The 20350-nt window shown below is 55.0% G+C and overlaps 6 protein-coding genes across 6 annotated transcripts; 2 read left to right on the top strand and 4 right to left on the bottom strand.

Moving 5' to 3' along the window:
* Window positions 1-367: 367 nt before the first annotated feature.
* A1O7_07874 (uncharacterized protein) lies at window positions 368-3190 on the top strand (the record flags this gene model as incomplete). Its single annotated transcript, XM_007761870.1, has 1 exon — window positions 368-3190. The coding sequence occupies one exon, from the start codon at window positions 368-370 to the stop codon at window positions 3188-3190; it is 2823 nt and encodes a 940-aa protein (XP_007760060.1).
* Window positions 3191-3794: 604 nt separating this feature from the next.
* On the bottom strand, window positions 3795-4354 carry A1O7_07873 (uncharacterized protein; the record flags this gene model as incomplete). The annotated part of the gene is made up of 2 exons (XM_007761869.1): window positions 3795-3985; window positions 4186-4354. The coding sequence occupies 2 exons, from the start codon at window positions 4352-4354 to the stop codon at window positions 3795-3797; spliced, it is 360 nt and encodes a 119-aa protein (XP_007760059.1).
* Window positions 4355-5263: 909 nt separating this feature from the next.
* On the bottom strand, window positions 5264-6025 carry A1O7_07872 (uncharacterized protein; the record flags this gene model as incomplete). Its single annotated transcript, XM_007761868.1, has 1 exon — window positions 5264-6025. The coding sequence occupies one exon, from the start codon at window positions 6023-6025 to the stop codon at window positions 5264-5266; it is 762 nt and encodes a 253-aa protein (XP_007760058.1).
* Window positions 6026-8210: 2185 nt separating this feature from the next.
* On the top strand, window positions 8211-9656 carry A1O7_07871 (uncharacterized protein; the record flags this gene model as incomplete). Its single annotated transcript, XM_007761867.1, has 1 exon — window positions 8211-9656. One exon carries the CDS (start codon window positions 8211-8213, stop codon window positions 9654-9656), a length of 1446 nt encoding a protein of 481 aa, XP_007760057.1.
* Window positions 9657-9888: 232 nt separating this feature from the next.
* Window positions 9889-12325, bottom strand: A1O7_07870 (uncharacterized protein; the record flags this gene model as incomplete). Its single annotated transcript, XM_007761866.1, has 9 exons — window positions 9889-10572; window positions 10624-10920; window positions 10976-11030; window positions 11078-11342; window positions 11394-11520; window positions 11568-11685; window positions 11735-11900; window positions 11964-12079; window positions 12126-12325. 9 exons carry the CDS (start codon window positions 12323-12325, stop codon window positions 9889-9891), a joined length of 2028 nt encoding a protein of 675 aa, XP_007760056.1.
* A 4704-nt stretch (window positions 12326-17029) lies between these two features.
* A1O7_07869 (uncharacterized protein) lies at window positions 17030-18421 on the bottom strand (the record flags this gene model as incomplete). The annotated part of the gene is made up of 1 exon (XM_007761865.1): window positions 17030-18421. The coding sequence occupies one exon, from the start codon at window positions 18419-18421 to the stop codon at window positions 17030-17032; it is 1392 nt and encodes a 463-aa protein (XP_007760055.1).
* Between the last annotated feature and the right edge of the window lie 1929 nt (window positions 18422-20350).

The raw sequence follows: 20350 nt of genomic DNA, 5'->3' as shown, positions 1-20350 counted from the left end.
CTTGCGGTCCCTACTTCCGTTGAAACGTGCCACAAAGCTTCTTTTTGCAGACGACAACTCCCGCCGTGTTCCTACCGCCACGTCGCTTTGTTATCGCCATTCAGGTCTTCGAAACATGCAGCCTGGTTCTAGGCTCGAGACACGCCCTCGTATTCCGAGGCAACCGTCCAACGCCATGGCCAAGCTATTTCTCGTAGAGAAAATGGGCGCTTCAGCGTTCTCGACAATGCGCACACACGCATACTTCAGGACTTCCACCGAGCCCCAAGGCTATGTCACGTACGACTAATGGCAAGAGGCATGCTCAATCGGTCACTCTTCTCTCACGATACCGCAAGAAGCAGAAAAGGGCTTCCTCCTCAACGTCATGCCCCAACAGACAGAGACGGTGGACGTAGCATGGACGCTGCTTTGTAATCCTGAGAATGAGGGAGCCGCATGGTCCTATGAAGGGCGTGGTACAGATGGCCTCTTCCGCTTGATCTCAGTTTCAGCACTGCTGTGTAAAGACAACCCAGAGCTATTTCTGACGGAATGGGCCGGTCTTGATTTCCCGCACGACGGCCTCGATGACTTTCTTCCCACAAACCCTCCCCCACACATGCCGCGATATTGCGCGGTCTCCCACGTCTGGCAACCAAGTGAGGACGCCGCTAGGAGGAGCAACCAGGCAAATCGGCCTCTCAGAGTCAAGCTTCGAAATGGTACCTTCCACACAATCAGCTGGCTGGGGCTGGTACAAGCCGCCACCGCGGCTCAATACTCCCACTGCGAGTACATCTGGCTGGATCTGCTTTGTATCGACCAGACAAGCCCAAAGGACAAAGTACTCCAAATCCCGAATATGGCCAAAATCTTCAGTAATGCGTCGACGACCCTGATCATGGTTGGAGGTGTCCACGCCGCACAGAGTCTAGATCGTCCCTCGGCATACATGCAGAGGTCTTGGACTTTCCAAGAAGCCATTCTCGGCCCCGATGCCCGTGTCTTGGTCCACTGGGATCACCCGGACTCGTGGGTTGCAGATAATGTCAATCTCTCGTTCGACATTCTCAACGGCAACATCGCGCTTGTTCGCTTGGACGAACTGATAGGGTCCGGCCCGTGGGTAAGCCGAAAGTTTGGACCCGGTATGCTGTACCATCCCAGGACAGGGCTCACCTACCGTAGATACAAGTTACGTCAAGATTTCAACTGCCTAGGGCTCGATCAAACAGCGTTGGTCTCCTTGGCCGTGAGCCTGCGGCAAACACTACCCGAGCTTGGTTTCGCGTCTAGGACGGGACATACGGCTGGCGCCGACGGTGACAACGGCACCAACACCAACTCAGCCACGAGTTCAGACTCGGACTTTAATTCAGATGCTCAAACCCCGGCACTCGATACCGTCGACCGTCAGTCCAGTTCAGACTCTGGCTCCGATTTAGGTTCTCGACTTAGTGTACTTGACACGGTGGACCGCCAGTCCGGTTCGAAGTCCGACTTGGATCTTGACGCTCAATTCGAGGCCTTCAATTGTATTGATCGGCGGTCCGAGGGTATGGACTGCGGAAACGCATTCGAAGATGAAACAGTCACACAAGACGGGAACTACCTTTCAGCCGGCCACGATGTGGTAGACTATTATCTTCAACACTGGGATACTCCGCTTTCCGCCTCTGAGGGACCCGACAGCGGACATGGCTTCAGTCGTATGCTTGGGAGTCTGTCGACCACTGTGAGGGATATAGACTCAGACGACGAAAAGGAAATGAAGGGTTACACAGGGAAGAGCATACTACCCTTCAAGGAGCTAGCCTTGTCTGAGCAGACCCGTGCATACTTTGACATCCACTACGACTATCCGGGTGACGGCGTTGGCGTCGCGCAAGCTGCGTGGCGGAACATATGGCTCCGCACGTCGACAGAGCCACAAGACTTGATATTCAGCGTGATGCATGTCTTGGGAGTTCTTGTTGACGTCGATTACACACGATCCGGCAAAGATCTCCTCTTCGAGCTTGTCGACAAAAGTCCAATACCTGGATGGCTGACTGTTTCGTATGACATGCCCGTTTATCCCGAGTCTGGACTGATCCCAAGCTTGCCGACGTCCACATCGCACTTCATGCCTGCATATGCGATCGATGGGAAATTTAGGCTAGCCTCCGAGTTGGTATGTTCAGAAGTCTGCTGTGAACAATTCGACGTGGTTGTCAAGTCCTCTGGTACAGCTGCCGACGGGCATCTTGTCTGTGCCAGACTCTTTGAAGTCCAAGCTTCAAAATCTCGCGTGGACCAGAAGGATCGCCTGTTCTCCAACGTCGAGCTGCGACTCTCGTCTCCATACCACCAGTTCGTCTCCACGTGCAAATACAGAGGTAAATTAGGCCCCGTTCTCATGATGGTGGGTCCAGCACAAGATCTCCAGCGCGATCCACAGCACGGCGACGGCACCTGGATCGGTACCCCCGTGATCCATTTTCTCCACAAGACCGAGCGAGGCGTGTGGAGGAAGACGGGCACAGGGTTTCTTGACGAAACGGTCTTCAGAAGCAAGTACTTCTTGATGGACGCTGTCGGAAGGCACTTGCGCATCGGAGGTGCATCAGAAGCCGCAATTACCGAATGTGACTGTCCATTGACACGCCGGGAAAAGTATGTGCTGCATCAGGTGAAAGGCGAACAAGTGAGCTCTGCGCTGGAAAAGGGTAGTGCTGAAAGCTGCCCACCGCTTTTTGCAGCCGCTGCGCACGGCCAATCACCTGTCATCCGTCGCCTTCTGGACCAAGGAGCAGACATCAATGCCATCGACGATAATGTCAAAGGAGTGTGTCGCGGCACGGCAATGCAAGGGGCAGCTTCGTCCCCAACGCCGCAGAAAGCAATACTGCAATTTCTGATCGAAGCAGGAGCAAACTTGAATGCCCGGGGAGGATACTACGGCACGGCGCTGCAAGCAGCCGCGGCGGCCCCAGTTGACACCAAAGAAGTTGTCGAGTACCTCGTTCAAATGGGTGCGGAAGTCAGTATCACCAGCGGGCGGTATGGCTCGGCCTTGCAGGCGGCTCTGTTCTTTGGAAACATCGAGATTGCAAAATATCTGATCCTCGCGGGTGCTGATCTTGCTGTGGAGGAGAAATACCAGCAATGGCTGGATGATGTGTTGAATGGCATGGTGGCAGACGAGGAGAGCCGGGGACAAGTCTGAGGTGGTGATGAGATGATTAGATGTATCGTTGGTTTGTGCGTGGGTGGGACGGGCGAATCTCTGACCAAGGAGCCTTCCTTCGACGTGTGGCCGTAAGAACCACGTCCCAACGAAAGACATCTTTCTGCCATGCTTGTGGGGATGTGTCGCACAGCATTTCCTAGATGTTATTGTGTGATCCAACGCATGTGTCTATTCAATGAGGGGTATATTGTCGCATAACTCAAATACCTAGGTCCGCAAACCACACTGGCATCGTTACAAGTTGGAATACATGATAGCATATCACGCCCAAGTCAAGCCATGCCATTTCATGGCGGCGGGGACCAAAACATGACAAAGGCACCGTCCTGGTTCCAGTCCCTTGCGCGCACGACAACCGCAGGACACCCCCTCCCCCCCGCTACGCCAGTCTCGAAACTTGAACCGGCATAAAAAGGGTCGAGCTCAGCAGTCATTTCGTGATAATCCTGACCCCGGTCCTGTTCGCCCTGGTTTGTAACAGCAACGATGACCATTGGCCACCTCTTTCTTGCAGACCGCTTCTCATCGTGTTGGTCTCGAATAGGACCTACCCACATACCCACATACCTCGTGCGAGCACCTACAACCCATACCCGCCCTTATCATTCTTCCCCTTGCGCTCCCCGCGACTAATCACCTCTTTACTCGTCAGGTCGCCCACCCCCTCGAGGAGCCCGCCCTTCTTGAACTGGCCCGTGACGCCCTCGTTGATGCCGTCCTGGATGGCGTCGACGTTCTTGTCGCCCGTGATTTTGGTCTTGTCGAGTTCGCCTGCGACACCACCATGACGAGTGTTGTTAGCATGTGTGCGTATGCCACGAAGCGTGATGGTCAGCATGCGCGCGCACATCTTCGAAGCCAGCGAGGGCGACGAGTATGAAATGCGGGTGTGGGGACGGGACGCCAGGGCCCCGGTAATGCGTGGGACGTAAGTGTTTGAGGGGGGAACAAATGCGGACCGGAGCGCCTACCTTTCGCGACGTAACTCGTCTTGTTCTGCCCCATCCAGCCGAGCAGTTTGTCTTCGACCCATGGCATCCAGGACTCGTATTGTTTGTTGTACCATTGTTTGGTGGAGGCGTAGTAGCCTGGGGATTGGTCTTGTTGTTGTTGTTGAGATTGGGAGCCGGGGTTGGACATGGTGATATTGTGTTATGGTAAGTGATGGGGGTTGGTGATGATCTGATTTTGGTTTGACTTGGGTGAGAGGTGTAGTAGCAGTCGGCGGAGCGAGTAAGTAATGAGTCGCTGTGAGTGATAGCGAGGATGGATAGGTACTTAGTCCACGACTGGCAATGTTGGAATTGGTCTTTGACCTGACGGAGCGATCACTTGAAACGTGAATTCACACAAGTTCACAAATACTGTATGTAGGTCTGGAGAGCATGATGCCATCATGTGGCAGACCGGCATGTGGCACGAAACACGATCAAGCCAGGTGTGGCTGATACGTCACCTCGAGGTTTGAATCATCAGGACGGCCAGCACTTGGGGCGTGGCTTATACTGTGTACGCGGACAAGCCGTCAGAAGGGCTGCACCAACAAATCAGCGAGTGGGAAGGTCGTGTTGTTCAGGGATGATGGATGTATCGAAGGGAGAAACTTGAAATGATGGTTGTAATGGGATGACGTAGTCGGCCAAAGAGGACCCTGCCAACAAGGGCTTGAGTGGCAGGGGGTTGCGGATCGGGCACACGCTGTACGAGTCGAAGGATGTGGACTGGCACAGCAGGCTGGTTCGAGAAAGAGAACAGCGAGTACCACAGTAACGAAATATTCTGAACTGCACGCTGTTGATTCAAGTACTTCCAGCCTAGAAGCTTGCATTGCCGACCGGAGTAATCGCCATTAATTACCAATGAAGCCATCTCTCCGAGATAGCAAAGACAACTCGACCAAGACCAGGTTGACGGGTTCCGTGGCAACTGACCCGTCGGGAGGATACCCGAGCCACTTAATACAGTGATACAGAGAACAAATTCTTCACCGTAACCGACCTAGAGTTACACGGTACATGGTTCAAAGACAAGGAACTGATAATGTCTCTCTCACGTCACCGGATTTCCCCCACTACTGTACCAAGAATCGCGACTCAAGTGCTTGTAAATCTTGTGGTCGTCCTTCAGGTGCTCTTTCAGCATAAGGAGGCATGCAAAGTCCTCAGCACAGTGCTTGCACCGATTGCGTGCTCTGTCACAGTGGTAAAGCTTCTCACTCGCGGTGTCGAATGGCTCGGAGCACTGTTTGCACATCGGCTGTGGCTCGAGAGCAGGAATGTCGATTTCTCCGCCACGGCGCAAGATGAAGTCGAGCGCGTGGCTGATGTGTTGTTTCTCTTTGCGCGTGGGATTATATCTGTCGGTGAGTGGACTGTGTGACACAGAGTTGTTGTTGGCGTTGTTGGACTCGAGGAGATCTGGTTGGGACATCATTCTGGCTGCTTCGCGGTCGAGCTTGACCGACATGCCATGCTTGCGAAGCAACAAAATATGCTCGTACAGGTTAGCCTCGGGGAGTGCTGACAGCGTCGGGTCGGAGGTGAATCGGTCATATTGCTGAGTGCCGCGTTGCTCAGGTCGTCTTTCGTGATGTGAAGGACCCTCTCGGCCATTGCTGTCATGCCACTGGGGTAGATTTGGCATGCTGACATTTTCTGGTGCGTATCTTGGGCTGCGACTTTGACGTGAATACTCCGTATCAGGCTGAGAAGCCAAATCGTCATCCTGGCGGTATTGTCTGAGACTGGGAGCCGCGGATCGAGGACTTTTCATGTTCTTGCCGGTCTTTGCGGCTGGAAATTTGGTGGTCATCTTTGAGCTTCCTGTCGATACCTTGTCCGCCTTGCTGCTGCAAACAGCCCTCTGATCACCGGGGAAGAAAGTGGGCATACGGGGGTTCACTAATCTCAGTGAGCATATGGAGTTGATGAGATGAGCATTGGAGAGTCGGTGGTCTCGCTGTCTGATCACCAGCCATAGGGATGGACGAAAGAGGACCCGCCTTGTTTATAAGCCCCTGCGACTGATCTCGCCCACCATGGCGCTGAACGAGGCTGAGGCTGAGGCAGAAGCAGTGATAGGCAATACGTTTGCCTTGCAGTTGCCCCGCTTCGTGTTGTGCATAGACTACCCTGCGCCCGCCCGTCCGCAGTGATTTTATGCGCCCTTTCGGGCTATGGAGGTGCTCTCCGGTTAGTGAGGCTGTCATATCAGTCCAATCGTCCCCCTGACCAGCAGGACGGGCGGCCCCTCGAGTGTGCCTACTCAAATACCTTGCATGGTCAAGTCATGCGCCGCCCACGAACCTGTTCGTGCACGGAGCTCGCATTGATGTATGTCGGACCATGTGTGCCGACTCTATACAATATAATGGTGGTGGGATGGTTGCGATGTCTAGCCACGCAGCCTCACCCTCCGTGGGCAATGGTTCCGGCTACCGGTCAGACGTACAGTGCAGGCATCACAATGGTGACAAGATTTCTAGAAGGAACATGACAATCTTCTTGGGCCAGGAGATTTTCGCGTCGGCATAGAACACGGTCTTTGATGAAGTAGTGAACGAAGTGTCGGTTAGTCAAGCGGCCAACAGTGAACTGGTGCGTGGGAAGGCGTGCCCGAACCCGGTAGGAGCAGAGTAATCCGGATATTGCACAATCTCGTGCAATGCAAGCGACGGTGACGACCAGCAGGGGCATCGGCGGCCATTTTGCATTGCCCTTGCAAGCCCGATCGATCGAGCACCAAGGGTCTAAATGTGAGGAATCGAAACAGACAGGAAACTGGCACATCTTCGTGGTCAGACAGATTGACCACAGGATCAGGAGGATAATCATATATTCCATGCCATTATTTTGAATTGATACTTCTGAGATGATACTATACAATGATGGTCTCTTTCAGTAGTCTATAAGGTGTACGAGAAGCCTATATATCTGATCCGTACTAGCTTACACTAAAAATTCAGAGTTACCGCGAAGAGTACTCCTGGTCTTTTCTTGTTATGGACTCATGATCTAAGTGTGCCACCTGTTTGGCACCCGGCTCGCTGGGGGGGAAATGTGAGAGCTGCTGAAAAACGGAGATTTTCCGGTCAATTTTCCGGACTTGTGTCGCACTGCCACTCAGGCGCGAGTGCTCTACCCTACTCATACGGGTATTGTCTTGTGCGGACGAATCACTCCAAGCACGCAATTCTCGGGGCACAAAGTTTCAGAAAATCTTCACTACGCCGGCACTTGCACCGGGCCTCCGCCGTGGCCACTTGGTCGGCATTCCACCTTTGAACTTCTTTTCTTCACAACTCCAGACTGTGTACGTAACGTACCATGCACTCGTAGTACTGACTTCCGCACGGCCAGGAACCCGCGTATATGCGGCCGGGTACCTGTCACCGATACGAGCGACGAGTACTGTGTAGGGCCAGGTGCTCTGCCAACCCAGTTGCAACCCCCCGTCCCATCCCCCACATTACTTCCACTACCACTTCCACTTCCCACCGGCCATGTGCCGATATAGACCGCCGGCCGGATCGCCACCAGCCATTTACCCGTACACTACGGGGTACCTCACGCGTTCCTCATAAGAGCTGGCTCAATGAGACGTCGAGGAGGGTTAACCGAACCTTTCGTGAATCATCACCATATACACACTTGTATCTAACCTTGTGCCTGTATCTCTGTGGCCTGAAGGTCTCATCATCAACTACGGAGTACACTGACTGATATACTTCCTTATCTATATTGTTGGTCGGTCAGTCATTGAACTGGTTGAACTTGTCGCGCTTTGTCTACGAAGTGCGAGACCCAATATCAAGCCTGAGTACTGTGATCGCTACAAAACACCTTAACATCCCGGCAGCGAACACGATCGGCTTGCGTTCCCACACTGTTCGGCGCACGGCTATCCACACAGCAACTCATCAGCCAGAAGGTCAGTTTTACCTATTTGATTGGGAGGGGATAGACATCCAGAATATACTTCCGCATCGACACCCACCATGGCAATCGCATCCTCAACACCCACCACCCAACCATACCCGCCCGTGGCCTTCATCGGCCTCGGCGCCATGGGTTTCGCCATGTCCACGCACCTCGTGAGGACCGGCTTCCCCGTGACGGGCTACGACATCTACGGCCCCACCTTGGACCGCTGGCGCGCGACATGCAAGGAGATTGCGAGTGCGAGCACCAGTACCGGCACGACGTACGCGACCGCGACCTCCCCGGCCGAAGCGGTCCGCCACGCCAGTGTGGTCTGTTTGATGGTCGCGAACCACCACCACGTGCACTCTGCGCTGTTCGACACGCAGGGCGGCGCCGCAGCGGTACACGCCCTCCCGCGCGACGTGACGGTGATCATCCACGCGACGATCCCGCCGACGCAGCCCTCGAGCGTGCGCGACCGGTTAACGCGGGAATTCGGCCGCCCGGACGTGAAACTGATCGACGCGCCCGTGTCGGGCGGCGTGGCCCGCTCCATCAACGGCACCTTGACCATCATGGTGTCCTCGGACGACGTGGACAACCTGCAGGACCCAAACGCCAAGGTCGTGCTCGAGAACGTGGCCTCCGAGGGCAAGACGCTGTTCCCGATCCCCGGCGGCTTGGGGGCCGGGCAGTCCGCCAAAGCGCTGAACCAGGTGCAGTGCGGGATCCACATCCCCGCGGCGTCGGAGATCATGGGCCTCGCGGCCATCAACGGGCTGGACACGCAGAAATTCTACGACGCGCTGACGGCGCGAGAGACGGCCGGCGGGAATCCGCCTGTGGGCTGGAGCTGGATGTTCGAGAACCGCGGGCCGCGCATGCTGAGCGCCACGCCGCCGCTCGCGTCGGCGACGCTGATCATCAACAAGGACGTGGGCATCATCCGCGACGAGGAGGTCCGCCTCAACGTCGAGTTACCCTTGCTCAACACGGCCAGCGACGTCATCACGGAGGTCATGAAGACCCACGCCGCCGCCGACGACAGCTGCATCGTGCAGTCGTACCTGGGGTTCGGGTCCGAGAGGGAAGGTCTCGTGGTCAAGCAGGCTGGGGCCGGCAAGTCTAGCGCCGAGGCCACCAACCAGGATAATGGCGGGCAGGCCAGCGACCGTATGACGCGGGACATCGCCACCGCGCACGCGCTCATCCACCTCGTCGCGGCTCGCGAAACCACCAAGTTCGCCCAGGCGCTCGATCTCATGCGTCCCGAGCAGAAGAGGCAGTGGTTCAGCATCATCGCGGGTGCCGCGGGTGGGAGCACCGTCTTCTCCGAGGTGATTCCGCGGGCGTTTGAGGATGCCGAGGGCGTCGAGGCCGGGTTCCAAAAGTACGCGCAGGAAAAGTTCCCGGGTGCGCTGGAGATGGCGACGGGGTTGCTTGCGAATGCCAAGAAGCAAGGATACATGCCCGTGTTGTTGGAGGCGGCGGTTGTGAATTTGAAGAAGCTGCTTACTTGACAGGGGGATGTGGCTGTGACTATGGGCGGATCCATTCATGCATAATCGGCGTTCTTGTGGGATCGGAATCTTATGGGCTTGTGGATGAGATGCAGCTTTACGGAGCCATAGTCTTGCCGATCAAGCAGTAAAGAGATATCGCCAGATTGCTAAGGCTTCTTATTTGTCAGTTGGCGTGGTATGTACTGTGCTGGTGCAGGCCTTCCTCAGGACCAACTCTATTGCTGAGCGTTCACTCAAAGATAATCGTAAAGACGGCCAAATCAACATCTTCCGGCAGATAAGGTGTTATGGTGAATCTCTCCAGACCAGAACGCCCCTCCGCAGTAAGCTGCGACAATTGCCTCCAGCACCGCTGGCGCGTCATCCGGCCGTCAGACGACATCCCTATTTGAATGATCCCCTGTAAGCCCTTCTCATCAGGCTTGATCTTTCCAATCCTGTCGTCACTGGTAACGTAGCCTTTCAGCTCGAAAGCCATTCGGTCCGTGACTGGAAGAGTCCCTTCGTCATACTGCCGTAGGAGCTCACGCAAGTTGCCATTGTTCAGAAGGGTTTGGCGCGAAGCTGGAAGCAACAGTCTCCGCTCGGTGGGAGAATAGAGAATCGGCGTGGCCATTGAAGGTGGATCCTCGATGTTGGCATAGGGCCCCACCCCAACCGAGTGGCAGTATAGATTGACTTTGTCGCCGGACTGGATGGTCTCGAACGGTTGCTGGTTGTATTTGCGCCATCTGCCTTTCTGGCCGGCCAGGCGCATTGAGAAACGTGTAACCTGCCTAACCTTGCTCTCTACCATTTCAGGCTTGATCTTTCCACGCTCGTCCACGAAGATACCTTGTATCTGGTAATTCAGCTTAGGGTTCCTGTGAAGCTCATTGCCGGCGAGCAGATAGATCGGGTAATCGGTTGGCAGCTAGGACGTTTCATCAGCGGAGTCACGATGTCCCAGCGGACGAGCACCTACTGCTGGCAAGAACGGGACCGTGCTTTGGTCACCAATATTGGCTCCAAGCACAGTGAAGAGGGGTTCACTAGACACCTGGTCCGGCGATTGTCCTGTCACCTCAAGCGACTTGTTGTCAAGAGCATTCCAGGCGAGTCTTTTGTCGCCTAATCGAAGCCGTATCTGATTGCCCCATTTCGGCTTTTCTCGGCTCCCAGCTTTGATCCTCTGTTGAGCAATGTCTTCGAACAACTTCGGAATATCCTTCCACTCTTCGAACCGCCCAATGAGTTCATGGAGGGTTACTACTCTCTCTTGCTGATGCACACGGTTTAGCCTTGGACCGCCCCGGTTGACCATGATTGCGGCTCACCTCGATAACTCTCCAATGCTTTGGATTTGCAACACTGCGCGCCCATCGGGGCGGACTACATGCGGTCAGCAGGACCCTTAGAAAAGGTTCGACGCGACAGACTTTGCACATAGCAACGAGTTACCGCCTCTAGCCGTCCACGCCAGGCTCGATACATCCACTCCACGGCCGGTAAAATCCTGACTGCCGGACTGACGCTGTCTGCCATAATTGATGGATCCCGAGGCGTACTGAGCGTTGAAGTTGACGCCCATCTCGCTTTTCAAGGCATCCTGTTTCTGAATATCTTTACTTTCTGTGAGAGAACCGGCGAATTTGGAGCTTTGCAATTGACCTCCCAGCTGACACGCTGTGACGAAAATGTGGCCTAACGTGGTGTTAGCCGTGCGATTGAACCTCTGCAGCGGCTAGGGCTGACCAAATTTCTCGCTGAATTTCCGCAATTGCTGATCTGTACGGTCTCGTCGAATGTCCTCAAGAGCTCTCTGGCACTGCGGTGACAATGTCAGATTGTCCTCGTCAAGGAACAACCTTGCCCGTGGAAACTGCTGTGGTCAGCGCTTGGACACCAGACTGGAGGAAGGAGACACACATTGTAAGCCGCGTAGTACTCCATTTCTGCCTTATCTCTGTCCACCACATTCGTCTGTGTGCTTTCTGCCTTGAGGCTTGCCGAGATGCCGGCCGTGACCCCAAATGCTCCCCCTCCACTTGCGTTCGGTCAGCAAAACGGCGTCTCGAGAGGCGGGTACCTCTCACAGTGCGGTACTAATCGATTTCGCAGAGAAGCCATTCTCGGCAAGAGAACGCTGAAGGTCTGTCTTGATCTGTTTGATTGAGATCGAAGAGGAGTCACAAACCTCGAACTCCGGAAGCCCATTTAGCACTGGATCCTGCACCGAGGGTGGTGGCTGCAGCACGAAAGCTAAGAGCAGACAAGCATTCAGCAGACACCCAAAACCCAACACCCAACAGAAGCTCCTCTTACCCTGCTGCCGAGCCTTGACAATGTCGCTCTCCGACTCCCTGATCGTGAAGCCATACAAGACCTTGTTGATGCGGAAGATCTTGTTCCATTGTTCTGGCGAAAGATCCTCGGCAGTCCTGCAGCAGCGTCAGCCTAGAGTTTTTGTGAGACTCCGTGACGGACTCGATGTTCTCCAAGTCTTCGGTAGTCCACTCTGCAACCTCCGGAAATTGCAGACGCGCGGTAGACTCTCGTACATTGGACCGTAGTACATTGAAATCGGGAGCGGCTACCGTGGCTTGCGATATCTCTGGTTGATCATCCTCAGCCTTATTCGCACTGGTCTCAGTGGCCGGCGGCTGAGCTTTTGTGTCCTCACTCATAACGTTTTCCGGCGGCGTGCACTCTGTAGAAAGTAGTAAATATGGGAGTGAATGAAGGGGGTGCAGCTGCCGCTCAGCACGAGGTCGAAGTCGAGTCGGGTGCGATGAGGGTGGCTGGCTGAAATGGCCCGAAAAAGCGGCTGCGAGGCGTGCGGCTGAGACGCTTAGAGCAGCCAATAGGACAAAATTCGTGACATGAGGCTACGGTACACGCCATTTTCTCCAGCAGCTGCGGTGGTAGCGGAGTAGAATTATGCTGAAAGGCCGAAGTTCGATTCCCTGATGCAGTCCTTCGTCATGTACGAGTGTCTCGCCTTCCGTATGAGCCGCATGAGCACGTCGACGGTACTTGTAGTTGTCAGCACCGCAACCCAGCAACTTCAGGCAGGAGCCACCGAGTGCCGGGGGATGCGCCCGTCAGACTCCACGGCCTCCCAAACCAGAGCATCGGTGCTCCAACATGCGAAGCTGCGGTCTATGCCTCAATAAAAACTATTGACGCAGCTCCCGTGGCGCAATCTGAATGCCCCGACGACAGAAAAGCACCTCCTCTTGTATGCAGAGTGATCAAGAGCTTGAAAGCCAGCACCCACGAAGGTTATGATTGGTAACTGGGAGGATATGGACCTATATTGTGGTCGTTCCAAGCGGTCTGTGGTTCAATCTTCTCATCTCGACAGTGCCAGGTATGCGGTTCTGGCTGGGAGTCTGCATTGTTCGTATGAGTGGTACACCCCAAAACCGAGTACTTGAAAGAGGCAAAATCGTCTGGCATGTGAGGCAGGGTGACGGGTTTTGTGTCACCTTTGTGTGATCTTGCGGGGAGAGGCTCAGACGTCGCATCGATAGTGGCAGTCGCCGAGGGCGTGGGATTCCAGTCGCACGTATAGTCGTTATGGATGCCGCAAGCTAGATTAGCAGTTATGCTCCGAGACAATTTGTGGACGTTGTGAACATTGGAGCTCCAACGCAGAAGAGGCAAAAGACCTCACGCAGTGCAGCCGACCGCTCAGAATAAGTCAGTAGTGCAGAGGTATCGCAAATTCATCAGCACATTCGGGTACAAGGCGGAAAGTGTTCGAACAACATAATCATTCTGCACATAGAGACACGGATACCGTGCATGTCCCAAGTCCTAGGCTCATAATCTGCGCACTCCATGGATGCGCTTGCAATCCAGAGAGATAGAGTGAGAAAGAGAACTTCAGAACGGGCATGTTGAGCGGTCAGCTGCCAGAATCAGACCCGCTGGGACGAAAGAAGGGGAGACCGCTCAAGATGAGAAATGATCGTCATGGTCTGTATGCCAGGAGGCATCCTCCAGCCTCAACAGGCAGTTGTGGCTGTGCTGAGCGGTGTTGGCGACATCGAATCAAGGGACAACGGTGTCTTCACAAGCACTAGCAGTTTCTCTTTTCGGGCAGGTCCATCTCGAATGAGCTCGCTTCTCGCAATTGCGAACAAGTCACCGACACGGGTGGAGTTATGTCGAACCGGAACGACCAGACAGACTCCGCTTTCATCGCTCGATCACGTCAAGTAACCCCAACCAAACCAGGCACTTTCTCGCCCCTGAGAAAGGCAGCCTGGTGGTCACTGCGCCAATCACTTCGTCTCGTTGCGTTGCTTCGGTGAGTCTCTAGTACTTGCGTGACGCCCAAGGAGATGGTTGGTCAGAACAGCCGCTCCTCAGCTCGTGTTCAGCTAGCCAGAACGGCCCCCAATCCCGCCGTACTCGTACACACTTTTCGTGGGGTTCTGTGAACATAGATGGGTCGTTTCCGCCAACCTGGTTAGTATGCAGGGGAGCTCGCCAAGCTCATGCGCAACATCGTACTAGGCACTGCTAGCAAGACCTGTCGACGAAAGATCTTCCATAGCGTTCTTCTGGAAGATGCGCCCCGGTATCCCCGTCTGCCATGGTCTTTCATTCGCCGAGACGTATTAGAAATTGTGATTGGCTGCAATTTGACAACAGATGGTGTTGGCGTTGTTGAACTTGCACCCTCCTGAGAGTCCTCACGGTGGGGGCCCAGCCAATAGTGCACCATCTGCAATGATTGCGGCCGTCTTTGTCGCCACTCGAGAAGAAGATGGAAACGCCTCTGGCAACCCAGAGGCGGGAAGCCGCCCACTGGGAACCAGGGAACGTGTGGGCTCCATGGGCGACGGCACCCAAGCTCCTACCCAGAATGGCGTTGGACGGGCATCCCCAGAGAGGCCGCATGTGGGTACAATATGGACAGGCGGGAGAAATCAACTAAGCGAACTACCGATTTGAGATTTTGGCATCACAAGTTTGCTCCGACCTGGGATTGATGAGAGACTGACACAACAGCCAGTCACCGAGAAGGCTTGGCACAGACTGTGTGGAGAAAACAGCGAAAGCAGCATCCGCATTTGCTCCTGGGGTCCTTCGCGTTTGCGGAGGTTGGTTCGCCTGAACGCATTAGCTTTTGACTCTGAGCAGGAAGACCGGCACAATAATGGCGATCGGCATATGGCCAGCAAAACGGACCCCTCTTCCTGACATTGCTGAACCGACGTGAATGCGACTCCACGAAAACCGGAATTGTGTTTCAATTTGCATTCGATGGTCATTAGTCATAATTGCAACATAGGGACTTCAGCTGAGCAGCACAAAGTGGCAAGCTGGGGTGCCATTCGACATGGTTCGCCTTCCTCATTTGTGTGGTCAGGGTTTGTCGTGGCCGGTTCCGCGTTGCAGATAAACGCAGCATTCGGAACGAGACAAAGGACGTTGATCAATGGCCCCGTTCCATAGCCCGATGAGTAACAAAGTCAAGAGTGCGTTACCTTGATGTCGATGGTCAGGTCGTACTGTGCGCTGCCACGAATCAGCTGGCTAGGGATGAGGTCCTACAGTAGCTCTCCTAGCTACTGAGCTTGGTTGTCAGAAGGACTTCAGCCACACAACATCCTGACTCGGCCATGGTTGTCTGGAACAGGTCATGCATGCTTTGCGTCACGCCTCCCCAATCCAAAGTCGATGCAGACCTTTCTTAACTCCCCTCTACCTCGTATAGGAGAAAAGCAAAGGTTGTTGTGTGGCGAAGGATTCAGCTGGCAGATGGCGCATTCTCATTGGGCGTTTCAGCTCGGGCTCGCCGACTGGCCGAGAGAGTTCGACCGTGGCGGAACCAAAGGAAAAGCTGGTCGAGCCGAGGTGAAGAGACTGACATGGGCGATGCGAGCAAGGAGGTAAGCATTTCGTGGAAGAGGTCGGTACGAGGAAGCACTCTGAGTTCGCCTTGAAAGAGGCAATGGTGACACGGCGCTGAGGACTGATTGCTGTGTACGAGTATTGTTTGCAGACCGAGGTACCGGAAGAATCACCCCACCAAATTGTGATTGGCCACCAGCACCAGCACCACCTGAAACGTACTAGGTCACGAGCCACTTACCGGGATCCGAACTTGACGATGGGCAGCCACGACGCACCAAAAGTACAAGCCTAATGGACTGGCGAATCGCTGATTTTGCATTGATTGCGGGCTTTCGTGTAGCGGCGAACCTGAAACGCGCGTTGAGCAAGTTTCACACGGAATGCAGCGTTGCCACACCTTCATCGTTCAGCCCTTTCACAATTTTCTCACACTGCACTGTTCGGACTGTGCTCATGGCTGCGTTTCGTGGATGGGGCCACCTACTCCACACGCCGTCCGTCGAGATGGTCATCGGAATGAGAGGTATGCGGTGGCCGATGTTTGTCTCTGTCTTGTTCAAACATGTTACCCCACTCGGCAAGCAGTAAACAAGTCTCCTAACTACGTACTGTCTCCTCTCTAGCATCCTGCAGACAATCAACGCGGGCCGATGCGCAACCACCACAACCGGCGTAGGCTCAGAGCACGGACTCGCCAAATTGCTCACGCCTGTTCCTCCGGGGGATTACTGCTTTCGATCTAACGTGGTCGCATTCGTGGTCATGGCGTGTTTCAACTCGCTGCATCCGTCGTGTGGTAGATGTCCGTACGCCTGATTTCTCCATGTGGCTGGACCCAAATTTCCACGGGCACACGGCATGGTCCATGCGTCACATCTAGGAGGTTTCAAGGCTGCCCGGTCCGTATCATGCTCGCCTTGCAAGCATCATAGCACGCCTTGTCGTCACCGGTGCAACTTCCGAAAGGATGCATCGCCCCCCTTGACTCGATTTCCATCCATGTCGCCTGCTCTCGCTTGTGCCAGCCGCATGGTTGCATGGGAATCGCTAATCCCTCGGCCGATCCCCGATCATGGGGCTGAAACCCTATGCCATCCGTCGCCACGGTTGCCACATGGCCATCACGGCTTAAGATATTCAACCTCGCGAATCAGCTCCGGATGCCTTGCCAAATTTCCCGCTGATGCCAGATAGAATATCTAAAACACTCTGGGCGATATTAGGTTGTCATCCGGGTCATCGTACTGTGGGGAAGATAATAGACGGTGCAGATGCGGTTTGGTCCTATTCGGCCGCTGGCGATGGATGTTATGGCGGTATACATCCTCGAACCCGCATTAGTATGACATGTCTCTGCCGGCAAAGACTTGGGACTGGCGCGCAGTCAATCGTGGGCCTCGCAAACGTCAGACACGTTCAAGAGAATTACTGCCCACTCCGCATGCCATGTCACGCCCCGGCACAGATTGAACCGTGCTTGTGCGTACTTCATTTCCGAGCCAGCCGGCTAGCCCCTCCTACCGCGTTTCAGCATGTGACCCCTCATACCGAAGTGGATTGTCTTCGCTCGATCCACTCGTCGACGACCCCGTGAACTGCCTTCTTGGGTCAGGCCCCGCTCCACCGCTGAGCTCATTCCGTCGTTGGCGACTGCTCGGCCGGGCAACGTTCCGACCGCCCACCTCTTGTTCGCGGGACGACGCATCGCTGTTCTGCCGCGAATGCCGCGTTGCTCTGTGACGATGGCTCGGGCTCATTTCTCTCTCCCGAGACGAGCGGGACGACATCGGCTGGGCCGGGTCAGAGGGTTGAGATGTAGGTGGTATGGGGACGCCGTGCCCGCCCAATGCTTTGCGTTTCTTTGGGGAGTTCTGGTAGTCTGCTCTGAGATGCGACCCTGCGTGCTGCGAAAAGGGCGAGCCATGCGCGCTCTTGCCGGACGGAGTCGGAGGCTGGTTTCCTGCGGAAGCGGTGGTAGGGTTCGGTGGGGTCCAGTGATGGAAGAATAGACCGGGGCCAGAGGATTGCTCAGAGGACGCAGTCTGCGCCTGCTGTAATGGAGGTAGTTGCTGTCGACTTGTCTGACTTGTGGCCGAGCTGGGAATGAACTCTGTCGTATTCAGCCGTGAGAGCGGAGCAGAAGCACCTGTGGCACCTGATATAGACCCTCTTCCTTGGTTCGATGGCGCCGCAGCAGAAGGTTGGGCTGATTGAGGTGGTTGTAGCGACTGATGCACTCCGTATGGATTCGCAGGGATCATCCGGCTGTCCCGGTGCGTATCTGGGGACGTCTGCTGCTGTTGCTGCTGGATTTGTTGCTGGTGTAGCTGCTGTTGCGCTTGAATCTGTTGCTGTTGCTGCTGGTTCTGGATCGACAAGCTTGCCAGATATTGCTGGGCCCATTCCAGTGTATGCCCAGGGAGGTTCCCTCCTCCAATACCCGCGAAGATCAGAGGTACCATCGGAGGGGGAATCCCTCCTTGCAGAGATTCTCTCAGCATATCCTGCTCGATGCGTCGCTGGTCCAGCCGAAGACCCTCCTGCCGGGTCTTCTCCTCCTCTTGCTTTCGACGATCCTCTTCCGCCTTTGCGTGCAGCCAACTCCGCATCGACTCATCCTGACCCGCCCACTGGGAAGGAGGGGCCGGTAGATGGCCGAGTGGAGGGGGAGCGGTCGCGTGTCCTCGTTCTGGATGAGGAAGGTTGAGACTACCAGGAAGACCAGCGGGCAATGGCGGCAACCCTCGGTGAGAGTTGTTCATCCTCGACTCCTCAAAGAATGAGGGAAGATTGCGAGGCGACTCTGGCGGGGAATATCGTGAAGGTGTCGGTTTGTGATAGAAATGATAGTCATGAGGCGGCTTGATGTCCTTGCTGATATGGTTAGGGGGGTCCAATGCTAATAACATTGAGGCGGTTGTCGTATGGTTCGTTCGAGCAACGGGGTGGTATGTTGTCGGACATGCAGAAGGTGAAACCAGGCCAGTGCTCGTGCTTTATTTGGTCCAGACCAGGGTTGAGCCTGTGTATATCATGGGGAGTTCGACGTTGGCCACAGTATCTGTGAATGACGTCCGGTCCAAGCTTCAAGAATGGTTAACAATTCTGAACCGGAGTTGAACCAGAAGTGGCACGATGGGGACAGCCAAGTAGTTATGAATTGAGGCAATACACGGACCCGGCATCTACCAGGGTCGAAAATGTGGCTTTTCAGAGATCTCCAGTATGAGATGAGCCCTGTGGGCTGGAGAAACTCGCTTGCGAGATACGAGGCCAATCGCGAGAGATGTCACCACCTTCTTGACGGCTTTGGGCTAGGCCTGTGCTGGACTCGACGGTTCAAGCCGGATATTTTTCAGAAAGTAGGGTCCTGGTGTCGACTGGAACTATAGAGGGAGCGGGAATCTCTCAGGGACCGTGTACCTGAAAACGGTCGAAAGAACGAAAGACCGAGTGGTTCGGAAAATTGTTGAGGTTAAGCGACCAAGAAGGTGAAGTTGGTCTCAAGTAGGGGTCCGCTGGCTGGACAGGACGGAAACTCATACGACAAGAGTGAGAAGAGGCGGCTGTTTGGAGCTACGATACGTATTGTGGGTTCCATGTGCGAGCGGCGTGTGGTTACGAGCAGGTGCGGAGGGGTGGACTGGACTCGACGAATTCCTAGAAACGAGCCGGGGTGATCTCCACTCAGCTTGTGGATGCGAGCCCGGAGCCGTCGTCTAGGATTTGTAGACTGGAATAGTGGGAGGATTGGGTAGGAAGAGGCGGGCTCCGATCCAGGTCGAGGAGCCGACAACACACTGGAGGGTGTGAGATGCTGGGAAGAGCGCCTGCCCGTCAGAGAAGGCACGAAAAGAAGCGTAGGAGAGGGGGAACACTACAAGGATGCGAGGCCACTGACAAGAGCTCGTTGGTGGCATGGCTGCTGGGCCAGCGACTAAACCGCCTAGTCGCCCTGTAACGAGCCAACAATTCTGACTTTGAGCATGAGAGCCTAGCTGGGCCTGCTCGATTGCTTCATGGTGCTTCAAGCGGGCAAGCTAGGGACAATGTGGCTCAGCACAGACTGAGACGACGTTGTCACTTTCCTGAATCGAAAACGGCCCTGCTTGGGCAAAACTAGGCTAGGACAATGATGAAAAAGGGTCCAGCAGAAAGTTACGAGGCGAGAAGAGGCCCCCTCCCGAGTTGGGTAAGGCGGACGGAGACAAGTGCAGGGGGAGCCATGGAATAACAGCCATGGCAGCTGTTCAAGGCTTGGGCTACCGCACGAACTCGGCGTGGAGCAGAAAGCAGGGAAATTCAGAGCATGGATCAGGCCGTTGAGCTTGTCGCTTTGAATTGAGGCTGTTCTGCGCGGCGCGGCTGTTCACTTCACTGTCACTGTCAATTCACGGTGAGCTCACCCTCTGACGAAGGACTGCCTCAACCGCATCGTCTTCGACTGGTAAACATGCTTCCGCCCGCCATCCGAGCCGCCACCATAGTCATGCTGTGTCCCGTCTTTCTTGCTTCATCCCAGATCGATCCCGTCTCTAGATCGGTTCCCTGCTTCGAGAAGCTTTCTACGGTTTCCCGATCGCGAGATGTTCCTCGGCTCACGGCACGCTCACGCCATTCCAGTATCGTGAAATTAGAATCGAGTCTTTTCGGAGCTTCACCCGCACCTGACTGCCGCTTCGAGACAAGGAAAGTCGCATTCACAATTCCGGTCAGCAGGCGAGAGAACCATTTCTATATTCCAGAGCGTTCTTTTGGCCTCTGCACAGTCTGGCTGTGACCGGCGCACCTCCCACGCGAGGATGGGCAATTGATCGCCAGTTATTGCGTCTTATCTC

Source organism: Cladophialophora yegresii (genome assembly GCF_000585515.1).
Source record: "Cladophialophora yegresii CBS 114405 chromosome Unknown aczIN-supercont1.5, whole genome shotgun sequence".
NCBI lineage: Eukaryota > Fungi > Ascomycota > Eurotiomycetes > Chaetothyriales > Herpotrichiellaceae > Cladophialophora > Cladophialophora yegresii.
This window is presented reverse-complemented; position numbering and strand designations above follow the sequence as displayed.